This window comes from Harpia harpyja, chromosome Z (genome assembly GCF_026419915.1).
Source record: "Harpia harpyja isolate bHarHar1 chromosome Z, bHarHar1 primary haplotype, whole genome shotgun sequence".
In the NCBI taxonomy this organism is placed as follows: Eukaryota; Metazoa; Chordata; class Aves; order Accipitriformes; family Accipitridae; genus Harpia; species Harpia harpyja.
In genome coordinates, this window is record NC_068969.1 from 75,146,300 (window position 1) to 75,166,117 (window position 19,818).

The 19,818-nt window shown below is 35.5% G+C and overlaps 1 protein-coding gene across 9 annotated transcripts in view; it reads right to left on the minus strand.

Annotated features, from left to right (window-relative positions):
* Positions 1-19,818, minus strand: part of VPS13A (vacuolar protein sorting 13 homolog A) — a 108,825-nt gene that overhangs the window by 55,289 nt on the left and 33,718 nt on the right. For all 9 annotated transcript variants that reach the window (XR_008233326.1, XR_008233327.1, XM_052775612.1 and 6 more), the window contains 14 exons: positions 18,474-18,612; positions 14,347-14,431; positions 12,468-12,640; positions 10,802-10,958; positions 10,351-10,430; positions 10,032-10,091; positions 9,798-9,954; positions 5,459-5,575; positions 5,265-5,368; positions 4,666-4,833; positions 3,703-4,010; positions 2,821-2,968; positions 1,857-2,007; positions 860-984 (listed from right to left, as the gene is read on the minus strand). Coding sequence is in view for 7 of the 9 variants with exons in the window: in XM_052775612.1 (XP_052631572.1) it covers positions 860-984; positions 1,857-2,007; positions 2,821-2,968; positions 3,703-4,010; positions 4,666-4,833; positions 5,265-5,368; positions 5,459-5,575; positions 9,798-9,954; positions 10,032-10,091; positions 10,351-10,430; positions 10,802-10,958; positions 12,468-12,640; positions 14,347-14,431; positions 18,474-18,612 (1,972 nt within the window). In the remaining 2 variants the exon portion in view is untranslated. The remainder of the gene's footprint in view (positions 1-859; positions 985-1,856; positions 2,008-2,820; positions 2,969-3,702; positions 4,011-4,665; positions 4,834-5,264; positions 5,369-5,458; positions 5,576-9,797; positions 9,955-10,031; positions 10,092-10,350; positions 10,431-10,801; positions 10,959-12,467; positions 12,641-14,346; positions 14,432-18,473; positions 18,613-19,818) is intronic.

Sequence of the window (19,818 nt, forward strand, 5' to 3'; positions counted from 1 at the left end):
TGTTTGTAATTTCCTTACAGGTAATGGAAATAATACACAGGTGTGATACACAGCTTTATTCTAACTGGTAAGATTTCTAATAATAATATATTAAATAAACCCACTGGTAATTCAAAAGACAACACAAATCAATAACATACAGAGAAAACTGAAAAAAACCCAAAGCTTTACCCATCTACCAGCTTGCTAAAGCAAGCTTACATTAGTGAGAGGGAGAGACTATGTTTAAAAGAAAGTAGAATTGTCATACACAATTTTGGTTTGTCTGCTGTTTAAAAAAACATAGTATATGCAAAGACACCAAATAAGAAATTAAGTTTTATCTCTTATGACTATATAGTGTTTATCCAGATACTGGAAAATTGTTCAAAATGTAAAACAGACTTAAGTTTACAATAAAAAATTACCAAACTTTTAGTGAGAAATTTGCTGACAAGTTTTGTAAATTTAAACCAAGAAGAGTAAAAGTCCATTCATACTGTAATACCAATTTAAAATCTCTCTCCACAATTTCATTTATATATGTGTGTCCACATATGTGTGTGTGTAACTAAAGAATAGGTTGCATCCCTCTGCATTTTTTTCTTCCCAAACTGTATTTTAAACTAAGATAAGTTTTCAGCAAACTTTTAGTCAGATCACAGAAGATGCCACATATCATGTGCTGATTATTCTCCTTCCTGTAATATCTGCCATGAGATTTAGTTACAATAGCTGTTTATCATTTCCATCATGTTCATTACTATAGCTAGAAATCACTTTCTCTGCTCATAAATTAAACTATTCCCGTTCAGAATTTCCAGGACACTAGGCAACGTTAAAGCTGTTTGTTTCTCTTTGTAACCAAAATTATATTTACCTGTTTTGAATTCGGACTATATAATACTAAAGTCAGAGAGTCGAATCTGAAGTCCAGTTTCAGTGTTGTTTTTATTTTCATAGGTGAATGCAATTCCACCACAGCTGATGTCACAACAGTTACACCTTTCAGAAATTAGAAAAACACTCAGTATTAAGAAAATTACCTGACTGCAAATAAGGAAAAAAAAAAAAAACAAAACCCAAACCCAACATCCTCACTGATGACTATAAAGACAAAAACCAGATGTAAATCCATCCACATTTAGGATACATTTATCATGCTCTCTGTAACTACATTCAGCAAAATCACACAACGTTTGAGAAAATGAAATACTCTGCTTACATATTCTACATGCAATTTTTACCATCTTTAAGACATAAATGCACAACTTCCCTTAGTGTTATATGGTACTGTGTGCAAGAATGTTACAAAGAATACAATTTTGCTTTCATCCTCATTTGTTCATCTTGACATGTTTTTGCTGTTTTTCACATTTAATAGAAGAGTTCAACAGAAGATTCTTTTCTTAACCTTACTTTCCTTTTTTTAGTGTGTGCTGAACACTTTAGGAATAAACTGAATAGGAACAACTTTTAGGGATGCCATAATTATGACAAGACAAACAGATCTAAAAGTGAACAGCAGCAGAACCAAGCATACACAGGAAAAGAGTAACATAGCAGCTTTCCAAGTTGGGAAGTTACCAAATCCAGCTGACAGACTTTTAGGTGCTCACTGCATTATTGTCAGTAGAACAAGACAGTCCTTACACTAAAACACATCATGCTACAAAACTCACTACAGTGGCCCAGTTGTTCCTATCCATTATCATTACTGTTAGCTATAGCTCAAACCACAATGTCAAGATAATAGAGGCATGCTGTTAAAAAAACCTGAATCTGGCATCCTTTCATAAAGGCAATTCCAACAGAAATAATAAATTGACAGTAATACCTAAAAATGTTAGGCCACGTGTAATTTTAGAAAACATTACCTGCAGAATGCTGTGAAGTACTATGCATATCACTACAATGGCTAGTCGTATCTTTTGGTTCTGGTAAAGAAGTTGATGCACCAGAGCTTCCACCTATATTTTCATTTAGTGTCCTCAGTATTGTGGTAATATCTTCCTGACTGAGAATTAGCTTAAAAACACATTGTTATTAAACTCAGAACAACTCAGTTCATGAAACTTATGGTAACTAAAATCTGTTACAAATAAACAGATAAGCAAAGTAATCTCATCTGAGTCTCTGTTTAGAGACTAAAGAACCAAGTAAAATATTTTTCTCAAATCCACAGAACCCCTTACAGTAACTTCTAGAAATCAGAAGTCATTCACACATTATTTTGTTTTAGTCCACAGACTTTCTTTACAAAGCTATAATTTAGAGATTGAATGTTAGAAGTTGTACACATATAGTTTGACTTATAGTCACCCAAAATTGTTATCTGCATTTAGTTACAAGGTACTTTACAGTAATGGCTACTAGTTCTATTTCAAAATTCAGCACATTAGTTTTCCTCATACATGGACAAGCTCTATATTTTTTGATGTTACATTTAAATGAGCACATGCACTAACTCATACTCAGGCTTGTCATGGGTATGAATTCAGCAGGCAATAGCGCTGCTAATGAACAGCCCGAAAAACCCCAACTTTTTCCAATACTTCTTTGAAAGATACTTACAGGTGAAAGAAGGCTGTAACAGCACACCCACTTCTAACTAGCAACAGTAATATATAGTACAAAGTCTTCCTGCAGTATCACAGATGAAATACAGAGCTTAGATTAGAACAGAAAGCTATTCACTTCCTTCTTCCTATGAAACAACAAAATCCACTCTACCTATATGTCTTGAAATCAATACCATAACTAAGGAACTGGGACTTTTATGGAAAATAAATCCATCTTCCATGGATATTTTAGCAGCTGCTTTCAGAAATGAATGCTTACATTCATAGGCTTGAGTCGGCCAGATATTTCAATATCAGGAACTTCATTATACCAAGCAGCAGCTAAATTTCGTTCAACAGCTACTTCCAGATTGAGTGGCTGCAGCAACTGTACTTCAGTTTGTAGTGAACCCTGCTCATAGCATGATCTGTGAATAGAAACAAAATACTCCCAACTTGACATGCTTCACTTTAACATTCTAACAAGCACATTTCTGACTTTTCCTCATCTTTTTGACTAGTACTGTAAAACAGTCTTCATACTACTCCTGGTATCTCTAGTTAAAGCCTTACTCCACCAACTAGACATCTGTCTTGGCAGGGAGGAGACACATCAGGCACACACCAGGCATTCAACATATGAACTTCTGGCAAGTTAGGACCTCTTATGTGTTCTCCACTGGAGAGCAATTCCTCCTTTCTTCAGTACTCTTCAACTGTGTTTGAAAATCCCCTTCCCTTCCCTCTCCCCCTCCCAATCCCCTGCACCAAGGCCCATTTTCAAACGCTTCTTTACAGCTATCTGACTTGATATCTTTCCTGCTACATATAGCTCGAAAACCCCATCAAAATAGGCATTTACAAATGGGTATAACCTGTCCCAAAGTAGTGAATGATGCATAAGTCTATTATTCTACACAATATTGCCTAAACAAACATTTGCTTCTATTTAAAGATGTGCAGATTGCTATTTCTCCTAAACCATATATTCTTATAGCTTTTACAAAATCTTTATTAATTTGCTGTTTTATCTCAAGATAATAGTGTATCCATCAGCCACCAACTATTAACTAATTATTTTGATAACAACTTCTCAAAGCTCTCCAATTGAAGTATCCCAAAAGGATTACATGAATTAAAAAATATCTTGACACTACTTTACCTGTATAACTTTAGTTCACTCAATTTCACCGTCATAGAATCAACAACAGGTGGGAGATTATACCGTGTTTTTGTTTTAGCGATAAAGAATTGGTTCTTCACAGTGATTAGACCAAGATCAGCCACCAGGACATTAGCAGACATTGCTGACTGTGGAACTATCACAACAGGTGCTTTAATATTGATATCTAGTGCCAAACGGGAACTACGTTCTGCTAGCTCTTTTACACCTGTAGCTGCTTTCTCTGCTGCTTGAACAGTTGCCTCAGTAAGAGCTTCCTTGGCAGCTTGGAAGTTATTTATAAAAGCCTAGGAAAAGAATACAGATCTTGGAAATTTTATTAAGAATTACACTACTTCAAAAACACTAAGAATCATAGTTTTTTAAATAACAAACCATCTTAAGATACTATTTTTGCTACGCACTTTTTCTGAATTCTTTAATAGGATAATCTCCCCCCCAAATATGAAGTATGCATATATGTAAAAAATAAATTTCCATACTAAATATTTGGCACATCAGATGGTAACAGCAATGACCTTGTAACATGACTTGTATGAATTATGTTTTATTTACTCAAATGGAGAGCAAGTTAGATTTACTTAGCAGAATTTACGGAAAAGGCATTTATTTTCATGGTTTATTACTTATATTTCAGTGTTATAAACAATGAACAATGAATATCAAAAACAATGAATATCTAAAAGCTGCCACAAGTAATTTAAGGAAAAAAATTACTAACAATCATAGCCAATATTGTTGCTTAGCCACCCACTCCACAGTAACAGACACATGGAGAAGAAAAGTAAATAGCCCAACCACCAATCCCAGTGAAGTTTTTACAATAGTATATAAGAGTTCTTACACAAATGGGCACCTCCCCATACAGGATGCTTTATACTTTTTTAGGTCTGACAATGTTATCTTAATGCTAAGGAATAGTATCTGGAAAATTTAACTTACCAAAATAGATGAAACAAACTTGTTGACAAAAACCACTTGAATACACCCAACAGTTAGGTAAATACGATTGTCAACAACATCCATATTTGTATATGCAATGCCATCTGTAGCATTCACATATGACATCATTCTAAAGTTGAAGACTTCTTTTCCTGTGATGTAAAGAGCCTTAGGAAGAAAAAAGAGTATCTCTGCTGTAAAAAGTTATGCTAGAAAGACTGAATTCCAACACAGAATGTAGTACGTCACACTTCTAAGACATTTTTACTTCAAATATCTCAACAATAAATGAAAAATAAAAATCCTTTAAATAGCTGAAGATATTCAGTTGGAAGCTCAGCTTGAATAATTTCACCCATTAAAGTCAACAAAATAAGGAGCATAATGAGCAGCTGGGCATCACAGTTGCACAAAATCAATGTCGGCCTAACAATCACCAGTTCTGGGGGCAAAATCAGTCTGCCTATAGAGAATCATGATCACAGCAAATACATAAAATATTATTAAAAAAAACATAGTTAAAGAGTAGAGTTGACATAGTAAGTTCAATTTAGCATCTATATTCCATTCAGAAATCAATGATACATGCAAATGCATACCTTTTTATACAATGCCATCTCATCAGAATCCACAATAATGATGTTCTTTAATTTTGCAGTCACTTCTGTTGCTGCTTTCTTCATGATCACTTGGCTATCCAGACCTTAAAAAAAAAAAGAAAAAGTCATACAAAATCTAGAGACTATTCTGGTTATGAGGTTTTATGCCTTTGTGATTAAAGTTTTGTTCCTACCTTCAATGTGAATTTCAGCTATTCTATGCTTTTTCTCTCTAATAAAGATACGTAAACAGGATAAATCTGCACAGATATTGAGGTCAATAACATCTTCATGCTTCGATTTTTTTGATGCTGTAGGAAATAGAAAATAAAAAAAATTACAGTTCTTCAAGGAGGAGATGTAATATTTTAGTATCCCTTCCCCAAAGCCTAGTTTGCTTCAAGCCTGCAGCACTGGCAAAATGCACTGCACCCATACAGGCAAGCATGACACAAAGAAATTGTATATACAGGATTGTATATATGAGAGTCCTCATGTGCTTCACAAACTGTGAAAACCAGTATTTTACTAACTGCAAGAAATACATCTAATATACACCTACATAGCACAATGCAAAATTAGAGATAGGTTATTCAGGACTAAACAGTTTACCTCAAATAGTGGTACCATGATAGCTACATTAATACTCTACTCTATCTCGTCTATTGATTAGTCATCTGCAATCAACAGTCTTGTTTACATATGGCAGGTGACTTTTTATTAAATGTCCACCACCTGTATTTTCTAAACTTAAGTTTTAAATATGAAAATACCATTAATATAACTAGACACTGAAGAGAAGGGACAGTGGGTATCTTTCAAAATTAGTATGGTCAACCTTAAGACCTACAAAAGATACAAGCACATATATAGTACCTTTCAGAACAGAGGTGTCCAAATACTTAGTCCATTTTTGGTTTTCCCAAAACTGCATAAGAGTAAAAATATCCTATTTCATGTTAACAGAAATAATCTCCATTCATTTTGAGTAGACATGACTGATGCCACACAACACTCTCTGCAGGTACGGTGCTAAATACAGAAGTCAACAGATAGCGGACTCAACCAATAACTTAGTCTACTTTTTCTGAAAGTCAAATCTGAAGTAATGTTATACGCTACTTCAAATGACAAAGAGTAATGTCATATCCTGTATTCAAGGATTTTGAGTCCTAAATGGTAAATTCTTATAGGTGATCTACATACAAAGCTAAAAGGAGCAAAATTAAAAGTAATAAACATTCAATCCATTTTTCCACAGGCTAGCTTTTCAGATGAAAAACTACCTTTAATGTTGTGTGTGAGTATGTTACGGCTCTCTCAACCCTTACAATCAAGCTATGGTTCCATAAATACATTGGCTTCAATCAGATGATTTTATTCTATGTTGCTAACAGAAGACAAGCTACAGTAAATTAACCAATAACTACCCTCAGTCAAAGTTTATTTTGCACAGTTGTATAGGATTGGGGGAGGAGGAGGGAGGAGAATCACCTATGAAGCTTTTCAGCTGTGTAAAGTCTGAATTGTCACATGTTAATACATAAGGAACTAATTTAATCCTTTGCCTCCAAGAACTCTATAAAACAGCAAACACTTCACTGTTTGCCTGCATAGCAAAATGGTTCAAAGCTAGAGAAATGCTGAATCTTCTGTCCACAGCTCTCAGTAAGCCAAAGAACAGAACTCTAAGTTAACAGACTATCATAGGTACACAAATGGTATTTCATCTAGTGTCCAAGCACGTCCCTGTGTAACTGAAATCAAACAACCACCATGAATAAGAACAATCTCACACAGAAAAAAATCATTTAAAAAATACAGTTAAATGGGAGAAATTTTTTTCACAGAGCAATTATTCTACCTTTTACTTCTCAGTTCTATTATGCAATGGAGACCTACAAAACACCTTCAAAGAACAAGCTGAGGAACTAAACTTCTTAACAATCTGATGGAATAATAAAAAATCATCAGCTGAAAGACAATGCCTGTGTGACATACTAATACTCTTCCCACATCTCATCATTCATAAGGCAAATATTTTCCTTCATCTTCCTCCATCTCCCCCCCCCCAAAAACAGAACCTACAAAACCTTATTTTCTCTCATTTTTTTAATAACCTGTTTGGGTCTAGACATGATAATTACCTTTCCTTTCACAATGCTTAAAAAATTAACATAGCTGATTTCACTTAAGTATGTATGGGAAACAAATACTCAAATCCCAAGAAAAGCTGTGCACTGAAAACCTTTAATTCTTTTTTCCTAATCCAGGCACCGTTTCTGCCTGAAGTTCTTCAAAAAACACTATCAGGCTACTAGTTCATCAACCTCACATAATAAAATCATCGACCCTTAGCAACACTGTGAATTAATCACTGAATATGAGTATACACTAGACTTACAAACATATTTCTGTTTTGCCAAACAGAAATATATTTGTAAAGGCAGCACAAATTAACATTCTCAAAAAAATACCACCAAATGTTGCAAATGTAATACTTGCGGGTTAAAGATACCAAAATAATGCTGAAGTTTAACTCGAAATGCTTCTAAGAACTAACATCAGCAAATGCAGACAGCCTCAGAAAGATCTCATCAGTGTACCAGTGGGTTGGCTAGGTCAGTCATATGGGGGAACTACTGAAATCAGTAACGCAGAGCAAGTATTACAATACTTCAACTACAATCATCTTGAGAATTACCCTCTACCATAGTTTGTGTGTGTTTTCTTTTCTGTTTTAATAACTAGCTGGACCCTCAGTGTTTTACAATTAACAGCAAGCAATGATTGCAAAGATCTCAGAGAAGTCCTTCTCAGAGCAGAAGTGAACATCATTGGCATAATGCTGAGCGTTTAATAGAAGCTTTCATTTCAAAGTAGCTGCCAGACACAAGATCAAAAAATTGAGGTGATCTGTTTGTTTGCTCTTGCACAACATTATCAACAAATCAGACCTGCCAAATTCTTGGTCATTGAATGAAAAACTGCATAGCAAGCAAGTTATTCACAAGAGATGGATGTTCCTCAAGTATAAGGTAATAAAATAACCGTAAGGCAATCAAAAGTCTCAATTCATCTCAGAAAAAAAGAAAAAAGAGAAACCAAAAAGGGAAAAGGAGAAACCAAAAAAGACAATGCGGGGGGTGTATATGCCTTGAATACACAGCAAAGGTATGTCTTGACCAATATGTCATAAAACGGCACATGGAAAGAGATAAGATTAAACTTATTAGACCAGAAAAATTCTTTCAGACCAATATTCTTGGATAACTGACTGGCCTGCACTCCTTTCAGGATGCAGCAGTGCTAATGCTTTTGCAGGCCAAGGAAAGCTAGGAACCCTAAGTTTATACATAGAAACCAGAAACCAGATACCTATAGAGTACCATGTACCTTTGATAAACATGAGGAGGCTCACCAGATTTGTCTCAAATTACAGGAATTCATATTCTACTTGTGTCCCTAAAAACATGGTAATTGATATTAATGAATGCTATTACCAGCTTCTTATAACAAAAGACTGAAAATGCTCAAGCCATCTTCCACCATGCAACGACTTCCTATTTATTACACTTCAAGGCAAATCCAAATTCCTGTGCCAGTTCATAAACCCAAAGCAGCAATTCCAACAAATTATTCCTACAAAATTGGTGCCAAACAGAATTTAGCCATTCGGTAAATCAGTAGATCACCAGTAAGCAAAACTGTCCTGGAGCTTATTAAATGCAGTAGCATATATTATGTACTAATGTCTACAGCCAATGTCTACAAATCAATGAATTGCTAAATTAGTACCTATCTGCAGGTTGCAAACCTAAACCAACAAAAATATTTTGACAATGGAAAGAAAAATAGTGTACGAAGTTATTTCACTGAGGAGTTAAGAGAAAAATGGTAATTATGCTATTATTTGGAAAGCACAAAAGTGTCTAGAATATATTTAATAAACTTATCACAGAAAGTTTTCACCTTCATGCTAGATTTACTAACCCATAAAATTTTTTTTAATTTCCTTACTTTTTATAAGCACCTTTTCCACATAAATGCTATAATGCAAAAATACTTTTCTCATTATATGGGAGAACACCATTAGGAATATAATCACTGCCAGTAAGTCAGCATTCTATGTAGATTATCATAACTAAGTGAATTTGAACACATATATTCAAAAAACATGCTTAGTATTTCTACCTCAAGAAATGTCAACAGCAGCAGCATCTACCTTGACTCATTAATTATATAGTTATTCCTCACCTACACACTCCCAGCCAGGGAACAAGAGTATACCCTTGCTACTCCATAGTACTCTGATGGCTAACATTCTTATTGCCACTGAAATTAAAAAAAAGGCTATGAAGTGGGTAAGTAAATATACCGTAAACAAAATTTCTCATTTCAAAAGCCATTGACGGGCTTACAAAAATAGAAAATGTCTGTCTTCTTCCTTACTTAAATAAGTGAAGAGAGAGGAATGAAAAGAGGCAGGGGGGGGAATGAAAGAAGAGGCAGGGGGGGAATAAAGAAACTTACTTAATTTCTTAAGAACATCCTTCTTCTCCTCTATTTTTTCATGGACCGGTTCTTCTGCAACTTTAGTTTCTTGTTTGGGTAGAAGATTATTCAAATAGTTCATAGCATTCAGCAGAGCTTCAGTATGCAAATGAACATCTAGAGATGAAAAGTTCACCTAAAAGAACATATTAAATTTATCCAATATGCCTCTCTTCCCACAATGAGAAAATTAAGTTAAAAAAGATACCATACCTTTATTTTCTGTAGAACATTCTGATAGGCAGTTTTCAGTTCTGGTCCATTAATATCAGCCTATTCCACCAAAAGTGCCATAAAACAAACAAACAAATCAGGAGAAGTTTGCAAATTTCATTAGAGAGAATTTATTTCAAAAAACACTACAATTTAAGATGTACAAGTGAATCTGTTTAGGGAGCAGACAGACTTTGCACATAACACTCGGTATGTTAGGGAATGAATAAGAAAGAAAAAACCTTCAACAATTGCTCAATACTACCGTACTGTTTATGACTGGCTTACAATTCAAAAGCAAAGTCTTCTCTTTTCTTACCTTTATGTACTCCAGAGTTAGAAGATCATCTTCTACATTATCCAAAGTAGTAATTATGTAAACTGGCTTGTCATTATCATCTTAAAAAAAAAAAAGAATAAAAAAGATTAGGAGGTTTTTTTAAGAATAAAAATTGACAAGTTCTCTACAACTCTTTTAATCATCTGTAGACTACAAACTAGGCTACTACCTATCATTACTTTTTAATCACAAAACCTCTTCTGCACCTAAAATACTTAGGTGTCTCTACTAAAATCGTCAGAACGAGAACATGTTTACCAAAGCATTACTAAGACAATGAGCTCCTGAATTACTTTTCCCTCCCCTCCCCCACAATTTATTTTAGGAAACAAATCTTCCTCAGTTGACAAAAGAAAGCCCTAAGGCTTTTTGAAGACAAATTCACAGTGTTATTTGTGAATAAGTCTTTTATCAGACTATAAATACTTACCCATATACTCTGGGCACAGCAGACAAACCTCACGAAGGAAAGCATTTGCAGTCATGTCAAATGTTCTTAATTTAAGTTCAGTGCCTAACCCCACAATATCAAGCTTCAGCACAGGTGTCTCAGTATTACCAGTAAGACGGCATAATTTAATTAAGACCTAGAAAACCACAAACAAACAAACAAAAAAACCAGAAAAAAATAGTAGTGGATTATCCTCTCAACTTTTACATAGCATTATATATTTATATACATTTTACTAGTTAATGTGTATTGATCATTTAACTTTATACAGCAAATGCCTTGAAAAAAATAAACAGTTCAAGAAGCAAAATTGCTAGAATACTGTTTGCTGCTATTTTAACAAAATCTTCAAACACGCACACATGCAATATCAAAGTTACACTTACATGAACTAATTTATTTTTAAAAACAGCTCTGTAAAGCATTTAGTAATGTTCAACTCAGTCAAAACTGTATTGTCAGTCAACATAAAGAGTTTACTGCTTTCACTGGAATTTCTTTGAACTCTCTTGGTAACAGTAAGATTCCCAAGCTGAACATCAGGTGAGAGGATTTCCTACTTTTTCATCCATGCATGACAAAGATGTTGTTAAATAAATACCTGGCTGACCTGTGGTTATCTGTCTTTCACAGCCAAAGCAAAACAAAGATATGTACTCTTCCTTTCCACATAATCCCCTCTATAAATAGGGAAAATCAAACCCAAACTCAATAAGTCATTTTAAACTATAAAGCCAACAGAAGGTGATTCTTCATCGATTCTCAATTGTAATTTTTTCTTACAGATTGTAAGATAGTTTCTATTAGAGAATAATGTAAAATACAGCGTCTATCTTTAGACTAGTAGATCTTAAACAAGGTCTTGTAATCGCACAAAACTCAGTTCATTTCAATTTTATTTATGTATTTTCTGTAAGGTGTAGTACATAATAAGATATGTTGCAAGCTAGTTATGATGTGTTGAAGCCATTCTGTAAGCTCTACCCTAAAACAGAATTTGTAAAGTTAAATGAATTTGTATGGTTTATTTGTAAAGCTATACAGTGAGCAGCAGCAATAACACTGTCATAGCCATGATGGTCTAATGATAAAGGTAATGATAGTGGTAAGAGGCCATCTCTTTTACTACACGAACTGATGCAGTTAGAAAGTGTCTGGTTTTGTGTACAATACTCTTCCTCCGTGCCGAGTCTGAAGCAGCAAGAACAACATATAAAACACCCTACAGTGAACATGTTACAGGCCAAGAGAGTCTGGGAAAAACTGGAGCAGAAAAATAGCGTGCGTGTCACAAGATAAAACATTAATGAAGTTTTCCCAGTGACCACAACAGTATCTGGAAAAAAAGATGTCAAAACCTACATCTTAAGCCAAAACAAATACATAATGTGATTTTTGAGCGATAGTTAGGTAAAGGAAATTCAGTGATAAAATTAGCTGGGAAATAAAGTGGATAAATCAAAGCATTTCAGTGATGACAAGGATGCAGAAGCACAACTGTGGCTTGGAAAAAAACTCTACAAAATTGTTTCAGCAAGAAATGGGGAATCAATACTTCTGCAGACATGGATTCATGAGCACAACAAACGGAAAAATTACAGTTCAGATGTGCTTCAGAGAAACAAACAAAAAAAAGTAACTTTACCTCAGCTACTTCAAATCTTAGCTGGAATTCTGTCATATTTTTCAAAGACTCTTGTTTACGTAGTTTTTTTTGCCTTGTACTGCTAGCTCGCTTCAGGGAACCAGATGGGGCTTCAAAAAATGGCATGTCTTCCACAGGACTGCTTAGAGCATCATAAAATTCTTCTTCTGATTCTAAGGATTAATTCACAACAACATTACATACACATTTTAGACAGCCAATATTTTGCAGTACTGTGACCTACAATTTTATGTCTACATCTATAAAAACTTAAATGTACAAGTATGGGAAGATTACCTAACTGATAATTAGCAACCAACAAATTCTGTTTCTGTAATTATCTCCGCTCCTGCCTCCACGACTTTTCACCACCCCTGCAGCTCCCTCTATCACATCATCATAAACCAGTTCTCCTCAACTAACTCTTTCGTCAGCATTTTCTCACTATTGGCTGTGCAAAACACAGCACAAACCGTGGCTCATCTTGCTTTTAGTGTGTACTAATAGCTTAACTCTTCTTCTGGTCTGACTGCTGCTGACTGTACAGAAGCCTTTGCCTCACTATCAGTGGCACTACTTTGGATCTCTCCCTGCCAAGATCTCCCGTTTCAGGAGAGACTTCTAAGGACTATCAAGCTTTTAATCCACCTGACATTATTACAGAATTATAACCAAGACAAATAGATTGTACCATCTTATAAGGCTCTTTTACTTCACCTAAAAACCATAAACAGTGAAGTATCCTTCTTCTGACAAAATTGAACAAATGACATTAACAGATATTTTCTAAGGCTGAAAAGCACCCTTGAATCTAGGGGGTGAAGATAGAGAAATAATATGAATCACTTAAAGTGATTGCACAGCTGTATGTATAGTATAAATTAAAAAAACAGACTTGATTCGATATAAATCTAGTCTTTACTTTCTCTAATTGTTGCCAGTATTCTCTCTCATCTCACCCTAATTTTTAAGAATTGAAAGACACTTTCTCTCTACCTTTGGGCACTTAAAGGCACTCACACAAAAAATAGACAAAGATGCACAGATACATATTTCTACACATACTGTACACACACTGAATTTAAAGTGATAAAGTAGACATAAAAATTAACTGTGCTGATAATTTTGCTAGTGTTTGCAAACCACATATATCATTAACTTGAGAGAGGAGAAAAAGTATTGTCCTCTGTTTCTCCAGTTGAGTGTTTTGGCATGACGAAGGTGATTGACGCTGAAATAACACTGATATATCTGATTAGTTTTCAAACATAACTACTAGATGGAATGTTACAATATAGCTAAGCTGTTTGAACAGCAAGGCAGTATTAAACATGACCAGTTTCTCCACAGCCAATCTTCTGTTTGATCCTGTAGAAGTCAAAATGATGCTTGTTTATAAAAACACAGTGGTTTCTAACAGTCATCGTTTCAGTATTTTGTAATTTAAATAAATCCAGCTAAATAGGAGAGAAATCCTTCACCAGAAGAAAATAATTAAAACCAGAGGACTAAGTACATACTGAAGCAAAAAATGACATACATACTACTTCAGATGTTCTGAATAGAGATTTATAGTAACATATGCAAAGACAAAAATAAACAAACCCATCCTACCAAACAAACATTTTCCTGCTTTGTGTTCAGAAAGGGAACGGCAAGAACAAGCATACAGAATTTTACTGCTATGAGAAAATACTCAAATATTTTGTACAGAGTGAATAATAATAAGCTGCACAGAATATAACGCTACTCAACCTTCAAGAACTTGAAACAAAGCCACAAATAGTCACTTACTCCAAAAGAAACACATTAATTCAATGAACTAAAAAACTTGGCTTGATCTGTTTATTAAATCAGACTTTAAAATAGATCATATTACCTGACTCAGCAAATGAATGCAGATCCAAAACAGGAAACACACCTTGTGATAAATTTGGTGCTGAGAGCACAGGGGATATTGCAGCCTGAAACAGGAGATACCATAAAATTTTCTGCTTGAATTCATTGGTCATGCTATTGCATGCACATATGCTGCATGGAAGTTTTACAACTTAAGGAAATTGGTCTTATTTAAAGCGCAAGTCAATACAGTTAAACACTTCCATTACTAAAATGAAAAGCATGGGGAGAAATGAGGCCTAAATCAGGTAGAAGCAGCAGGTACTGCACATTCATCTAGCTACAGAGAGAATATATCACAAAAACACAGCGAAGAGGTTCAAACATCCAACTTCACAGATCGAAAGATGGACAGAAACAGCACATCATATGAAAACTCAGGAAAGACAAAACCTAGTCCCTCGCAGGACTACAGTATGGCAACTTCAGAGAAGTGTAAAAGATCAACCGTTCTTTATAAAAATCACACAATACTAGTGTCAGGTGGGAAAAAAGAAAAAAGAGCTAGAGAAAACATTAGAGCAGACAGAAATGTTTCTAAATTTCATAGATCATGGAATCATTTAGGTTGGAAAAGACCCACAAGATCATCAAATCCAACCATTAACCTAACACTGCCAAGTCCACCACTAAACCATGTCCCTAAGCACCACATCTACACATCTTTTAAAATACCTCCGGGGATGGTGACTCAACCACTTCACCAGGCAGCCTGTTCCCATGCTTGACAACCCTTTTGGTAAAGACATTTTTCCTAATATCCAGTCTAAACCTCCCCTGGCACAACTTGAGGCCGCTTCCTCTCGTCCTATTGCTTGTTACTTGATAGAAGAGACCAGCACCCACCTCACTACAACCCCCTTTTAGGTAGTTGTAGAGAGTGATAAGGTCTCCCCTCAGCCTCCTCTTCTCCAGACTAAACAACCCCAGCTCCCTCAGCCGCTCCTCACAAGACTTGTGCTCCAGGCCCCTCACCAACTTGGTTGCCCTCCTCTGAACATGCTCCAGCACCTCCATGTCTTTCCTGTAGTGAGGGGCCCAAAACTGAACACAGTATTTGAGGTGCAGCCTCACCAGTGCTGAGTACGGGGCGACAATCACCTCCTTGCTCCTGCTGGCCACACTATTTCTGATACAAGCCAGGGTGCTATTTGGCCTTCTTGGCCACCTGGGCACACTGCTGGCTCATGTTCAGCCAGCTGTTGACCGATACCACCAGGTCTTTTTCCAACAGGCAGCTTTCCACCAACTCTTCCCCAAGCCTGTAGCTTTGCATGGGCTTGTTGTGACCCAAGTGCAGGACACAGCCTTGTTAAATCTCATTTCTTCATGTATCTAGAAAAAACAGATGCTAGTAGTCTTTAATTGTCAGATGCAGTTATGCACAACCCAGATAAGTAACTAAAAATGTGTGAAATGTCACTATTTTGCCACTAGAGTGGACAAAAGGACAAGAATCCTCACTCCCTGTGGTATCATATATGACAGAATTAAATTCTCTTTTTGAAGGTAACCAAAAGGTTTATTCACCAAAGCCAGATTTCCCATCAAGGTCAGAAAGCAGTCTCAGTGGTTTGAGTTTGTAAAGAATTCTCATCTGCATGTTCCACGCACGTATCTAGTATACACGTGCCTTGCACAGAGTACTAAAGCAAGGAGAGACATGTGCATTGTCTGTGTGCCTATTCTTCTTGGGGTGCCTCTGGCTCTGGACTGCACAGACAAAGGTAGGGTAGTTTTTTCCCCCCCCTGCTACTGCTACTTTCAAAGCCCAGCCTCAGACAATTATTCACTCACTCACAGTATCTTACAGAGATCTAAGTATTATTATGGCAACAAACATTCATCTTTGCATGTTGTTTCCAAGGCTCCATTTTTCATCTCACTCTTAACATTTCAACAGTCTCTCTTCTCAGTCTCCAGCCTACATAATTTGACCTTACTGAATATATCCCAGTCTATGAGTGATAGATACACCACATCTCTAAGAGTCTTGTAACTGTTAAAGTGTGTCATCTGTAACACTTTCACATTCTAAGACAACAAGCAGAAGAAACTGTGAGATTTGACTTCACAGTACCAAATCATAAGAAATAAAGCCTTCCACACTGAAGCGGACAGCCTTCTTGTACTAAGTACAAGAAAGTGCAGGGTGCAAAAACCTGGAAGGATCTGTTCTGAAGAGTCTTCTGTTATCACAGCCCAAGAACAATTCCTCCACTAACTCAAAATGTAAGGAACTAAGTTCACATGCAGAGCCCTGAAAAAGGATTTCACATCCTTTTCGTTTCAGAAGTGATGGCAACAAAGGATTTCAGCTACAAGGATGAAAGCATGGGAGTATATCTGCCACCACCAAAGCAGCAAATCCATTCAAATTAACTTAATTTAATACCAGAAAATAGAGTCTGTCAAGCTCTGCAGTAGATGGAAGCTTGAGCAGGCAGGTTTAACCATAGGTTTTAATATGGATGCTGCATATAATACAAATACATTCACACTAGCTCAATAGTCTTTCCTTACCTCATCTTGTACATCACAAGTAAAGTACAGGTAATACTAAGCACATCAAAGTCACTTAAAGGATTTTAAATGTAATAGTTGAATTCTATAATTAAATTCAAGTATAGGCAATGTTATAAAGTACAGGATAATCATCTTATATGTGCACATTTTATTTACGTTAAACTAATCCCATCGCTTACCCCTAAAGAAAGCTTGTCTGTGATTAGTTGCACAAAACAACAGAGACTAGGGCAGCTTTTAGCTGCAGATACTATTAGTATATGAGGAGTGAAAGAGTAGGTCAGAACTAGCTAGAATTTTAACGTCATCACTAAAGAGATGGCAGGAACTACATGTTAAAGGAAACAATCTTCACTTTATATATACCTTCAATAAGTAGGCATGTCTAGTTGCATGCATTTATAGTTAAATATTATCCTAAAATAACCCACAGAAAACACCACCAACACTGCAGCAACAGCCATCAGGAACAGGGCAGAATAATTTGTATAAAGAGGAAAAGGTAATTATTAAGTAATCTTAAAAAAAAAAACCAAAACACAGAGATTACCATTATTCCTTTAGAATCAAGTACACAAAAGATTAAATAACAGGTAATTAGAACTATTTATAAATCACAGAAAAATGGATAGCCCAATTTTGTCTTTGACCTTGAGATTTCACATATGTTCAAATGATAGAACTGCCTTAAAGATACATAAAACTGCCTTAAAGATAGCCAGATCACGCAGACCAGAGTGATGTTAACAATCAGCAATTCAGAGTTAATTTCCTAGTTTTGTTAAGAACAGCTCATAGGTAAAGGTAAAACATACTTTTCAGGAATAATAACAACAAGAAAATGGCAATCCTCTGTCCCAAAGAAATCATAAAACAGTGACCCGAACCATTTTCACTAAGGAAAAGGGGTGGGGAAGTAGGGAGAAACGCACTCCACACTCCTAAACCTTAGAAATGCAAGGCAGAACTGCAACCCGCTCAGGTATGTTGTATAACTGAATAAAGAAAAGCTGGGAAGAGCAGTGAAGTGTGCTGAAATGAAGCTGCCACTTCTGCCAGGCAGGCGCTATTTAGCCAACATTAGCCACAGATAGTGGATATTTTTTGTTTTGTTTTTGAAAGTTAAAATCCCATCTGGCTAAGATCCACATAACACTTCAACTTTAAAAATTCCCTTTTCTTCGCTAAACAAAATAGCTGAACCCAAACTCTGCAGCACTCTGATACATGTGTAAATTTGAAGGTATAATTAAACTAATCCTCAACAAAAGTGAATATGTTTGTTAATCAGGATTAATATGAACTACAAAGCGATTCCCAAAGTAGTAAAGGTTTGGGGGATTTTTTATTTTAAATTCAACCACCGGACAACTATCTCATAATTATCGGCTAAGGATCACAATAAACTAACTAACTAACAAGTAAAGTTTCTACAGCTTTAGAGAATTAGCTAAGTTTTTCAAGAGGTACTAAGTAAATGCTTATTCTCCACTTTCTTGTGTTCCTCTCAAAACTGCAATGCTAATAGCAAGGAGGTATTTTTCTGATAATTATTAATGAAATCTTTTTTAAAAACCTTACCTCAGTTATTTTTGGAGGAGAACTGGAAGCAGGAGCACTTTCTGGCTTAGGAATGCTATCAATTAGCTCCAAGATACTTGTGAGCTTCTGGTCTGATATTTGGATGGAAAGTAAAGGCAGCTGTCCAGACAGTTTGAACCTGTTTTGTAAACAACCAAAGTTATCTTAAAACTATTTCATTCAAACTTTACATTCATTTCCTTCTGAAAATCACACAACTCTTCCTGGTCAGAAAACCACTCATCTAACCATTGCATGTTACATAGGTAACTTCTGTTGCACACAGAAGAGTTACTTAACCAGCAAGTACCCAGTTATTAATGTAATTTATAATTCCATTTGATACAATGTCTTGTAGATCAGGACTGCAAATAATACTAATAACCACTTCTGATTTGGCTACATAAAGCATATTGTCCTCACAATCAGAAATTGTTCCCTCTTGTTTGTATATTTAACTTAATTACTTGTAATAAATCACATAACTGAGCCTTTACACAGTATTTTACAGAAGAAAAGGTGGTGGCTTTTTTTGCATAACAATGTTTACAGCCCAAAACTTGAAGGAAAGTATACAAAATACTTCCTAGAAGTTACATATATTTAAGCTGACTTTAGCAGTAATCTAGGTATTTAACAAAGGAATAAATGGCATAGCTATAAAGGACATAAAAGAATAAAATAACAGTCTTCAAAAATTAAAGCAGGAAAACATAGTTTAAGCCTGTTTGAATAGGTTTTGGCCAAAAAGAAGTAGAATCACTTCAAACGTAGGCAGACTTTTTAAAGACCTAAAACCCATCCCAGTTTCTCACAGAAGTGAGCAGAATAGAATTAAGCAGAAAATTGGCTCCAAGAACATTATTATGCTTTTATTACAACATCTAGTTAGAACAAATGAAGAGGTCTGTTCAATAAGCCAACTGTCTCCAGTAATGGGCAGCAGCAGATGCTTAACACATACAGTGTAAGGAATGGGACCTGCTACTTCCTCCCAGTTTTGCTGTGCTTAACTCACAGGTCAGTCTTCAAAGGAATATAAAATATAATACATTGGAGAAGATGGGAGGACAAAAAACCCCAAATTTTCAATCACCTTCAACTTTGAGACTACATGAGTAAATGGAAAAAAACCAGCTCCTCATACCTGAGCAAGCCTTGAGTCCTAGATTAAGGACACTTAGCAGTTCTCACTTCCATTGCACTTAAACCTCCCTATTGTTAAGACATTTTTGATGAATGTTTGTTCAATGGACAGCCCACACAGTTACATGGAAGGCACTTAGTAGACACAAGGCAGATAACTGCAAATAATCCCAGACTCACTCCACTGCTCTTTTAACAA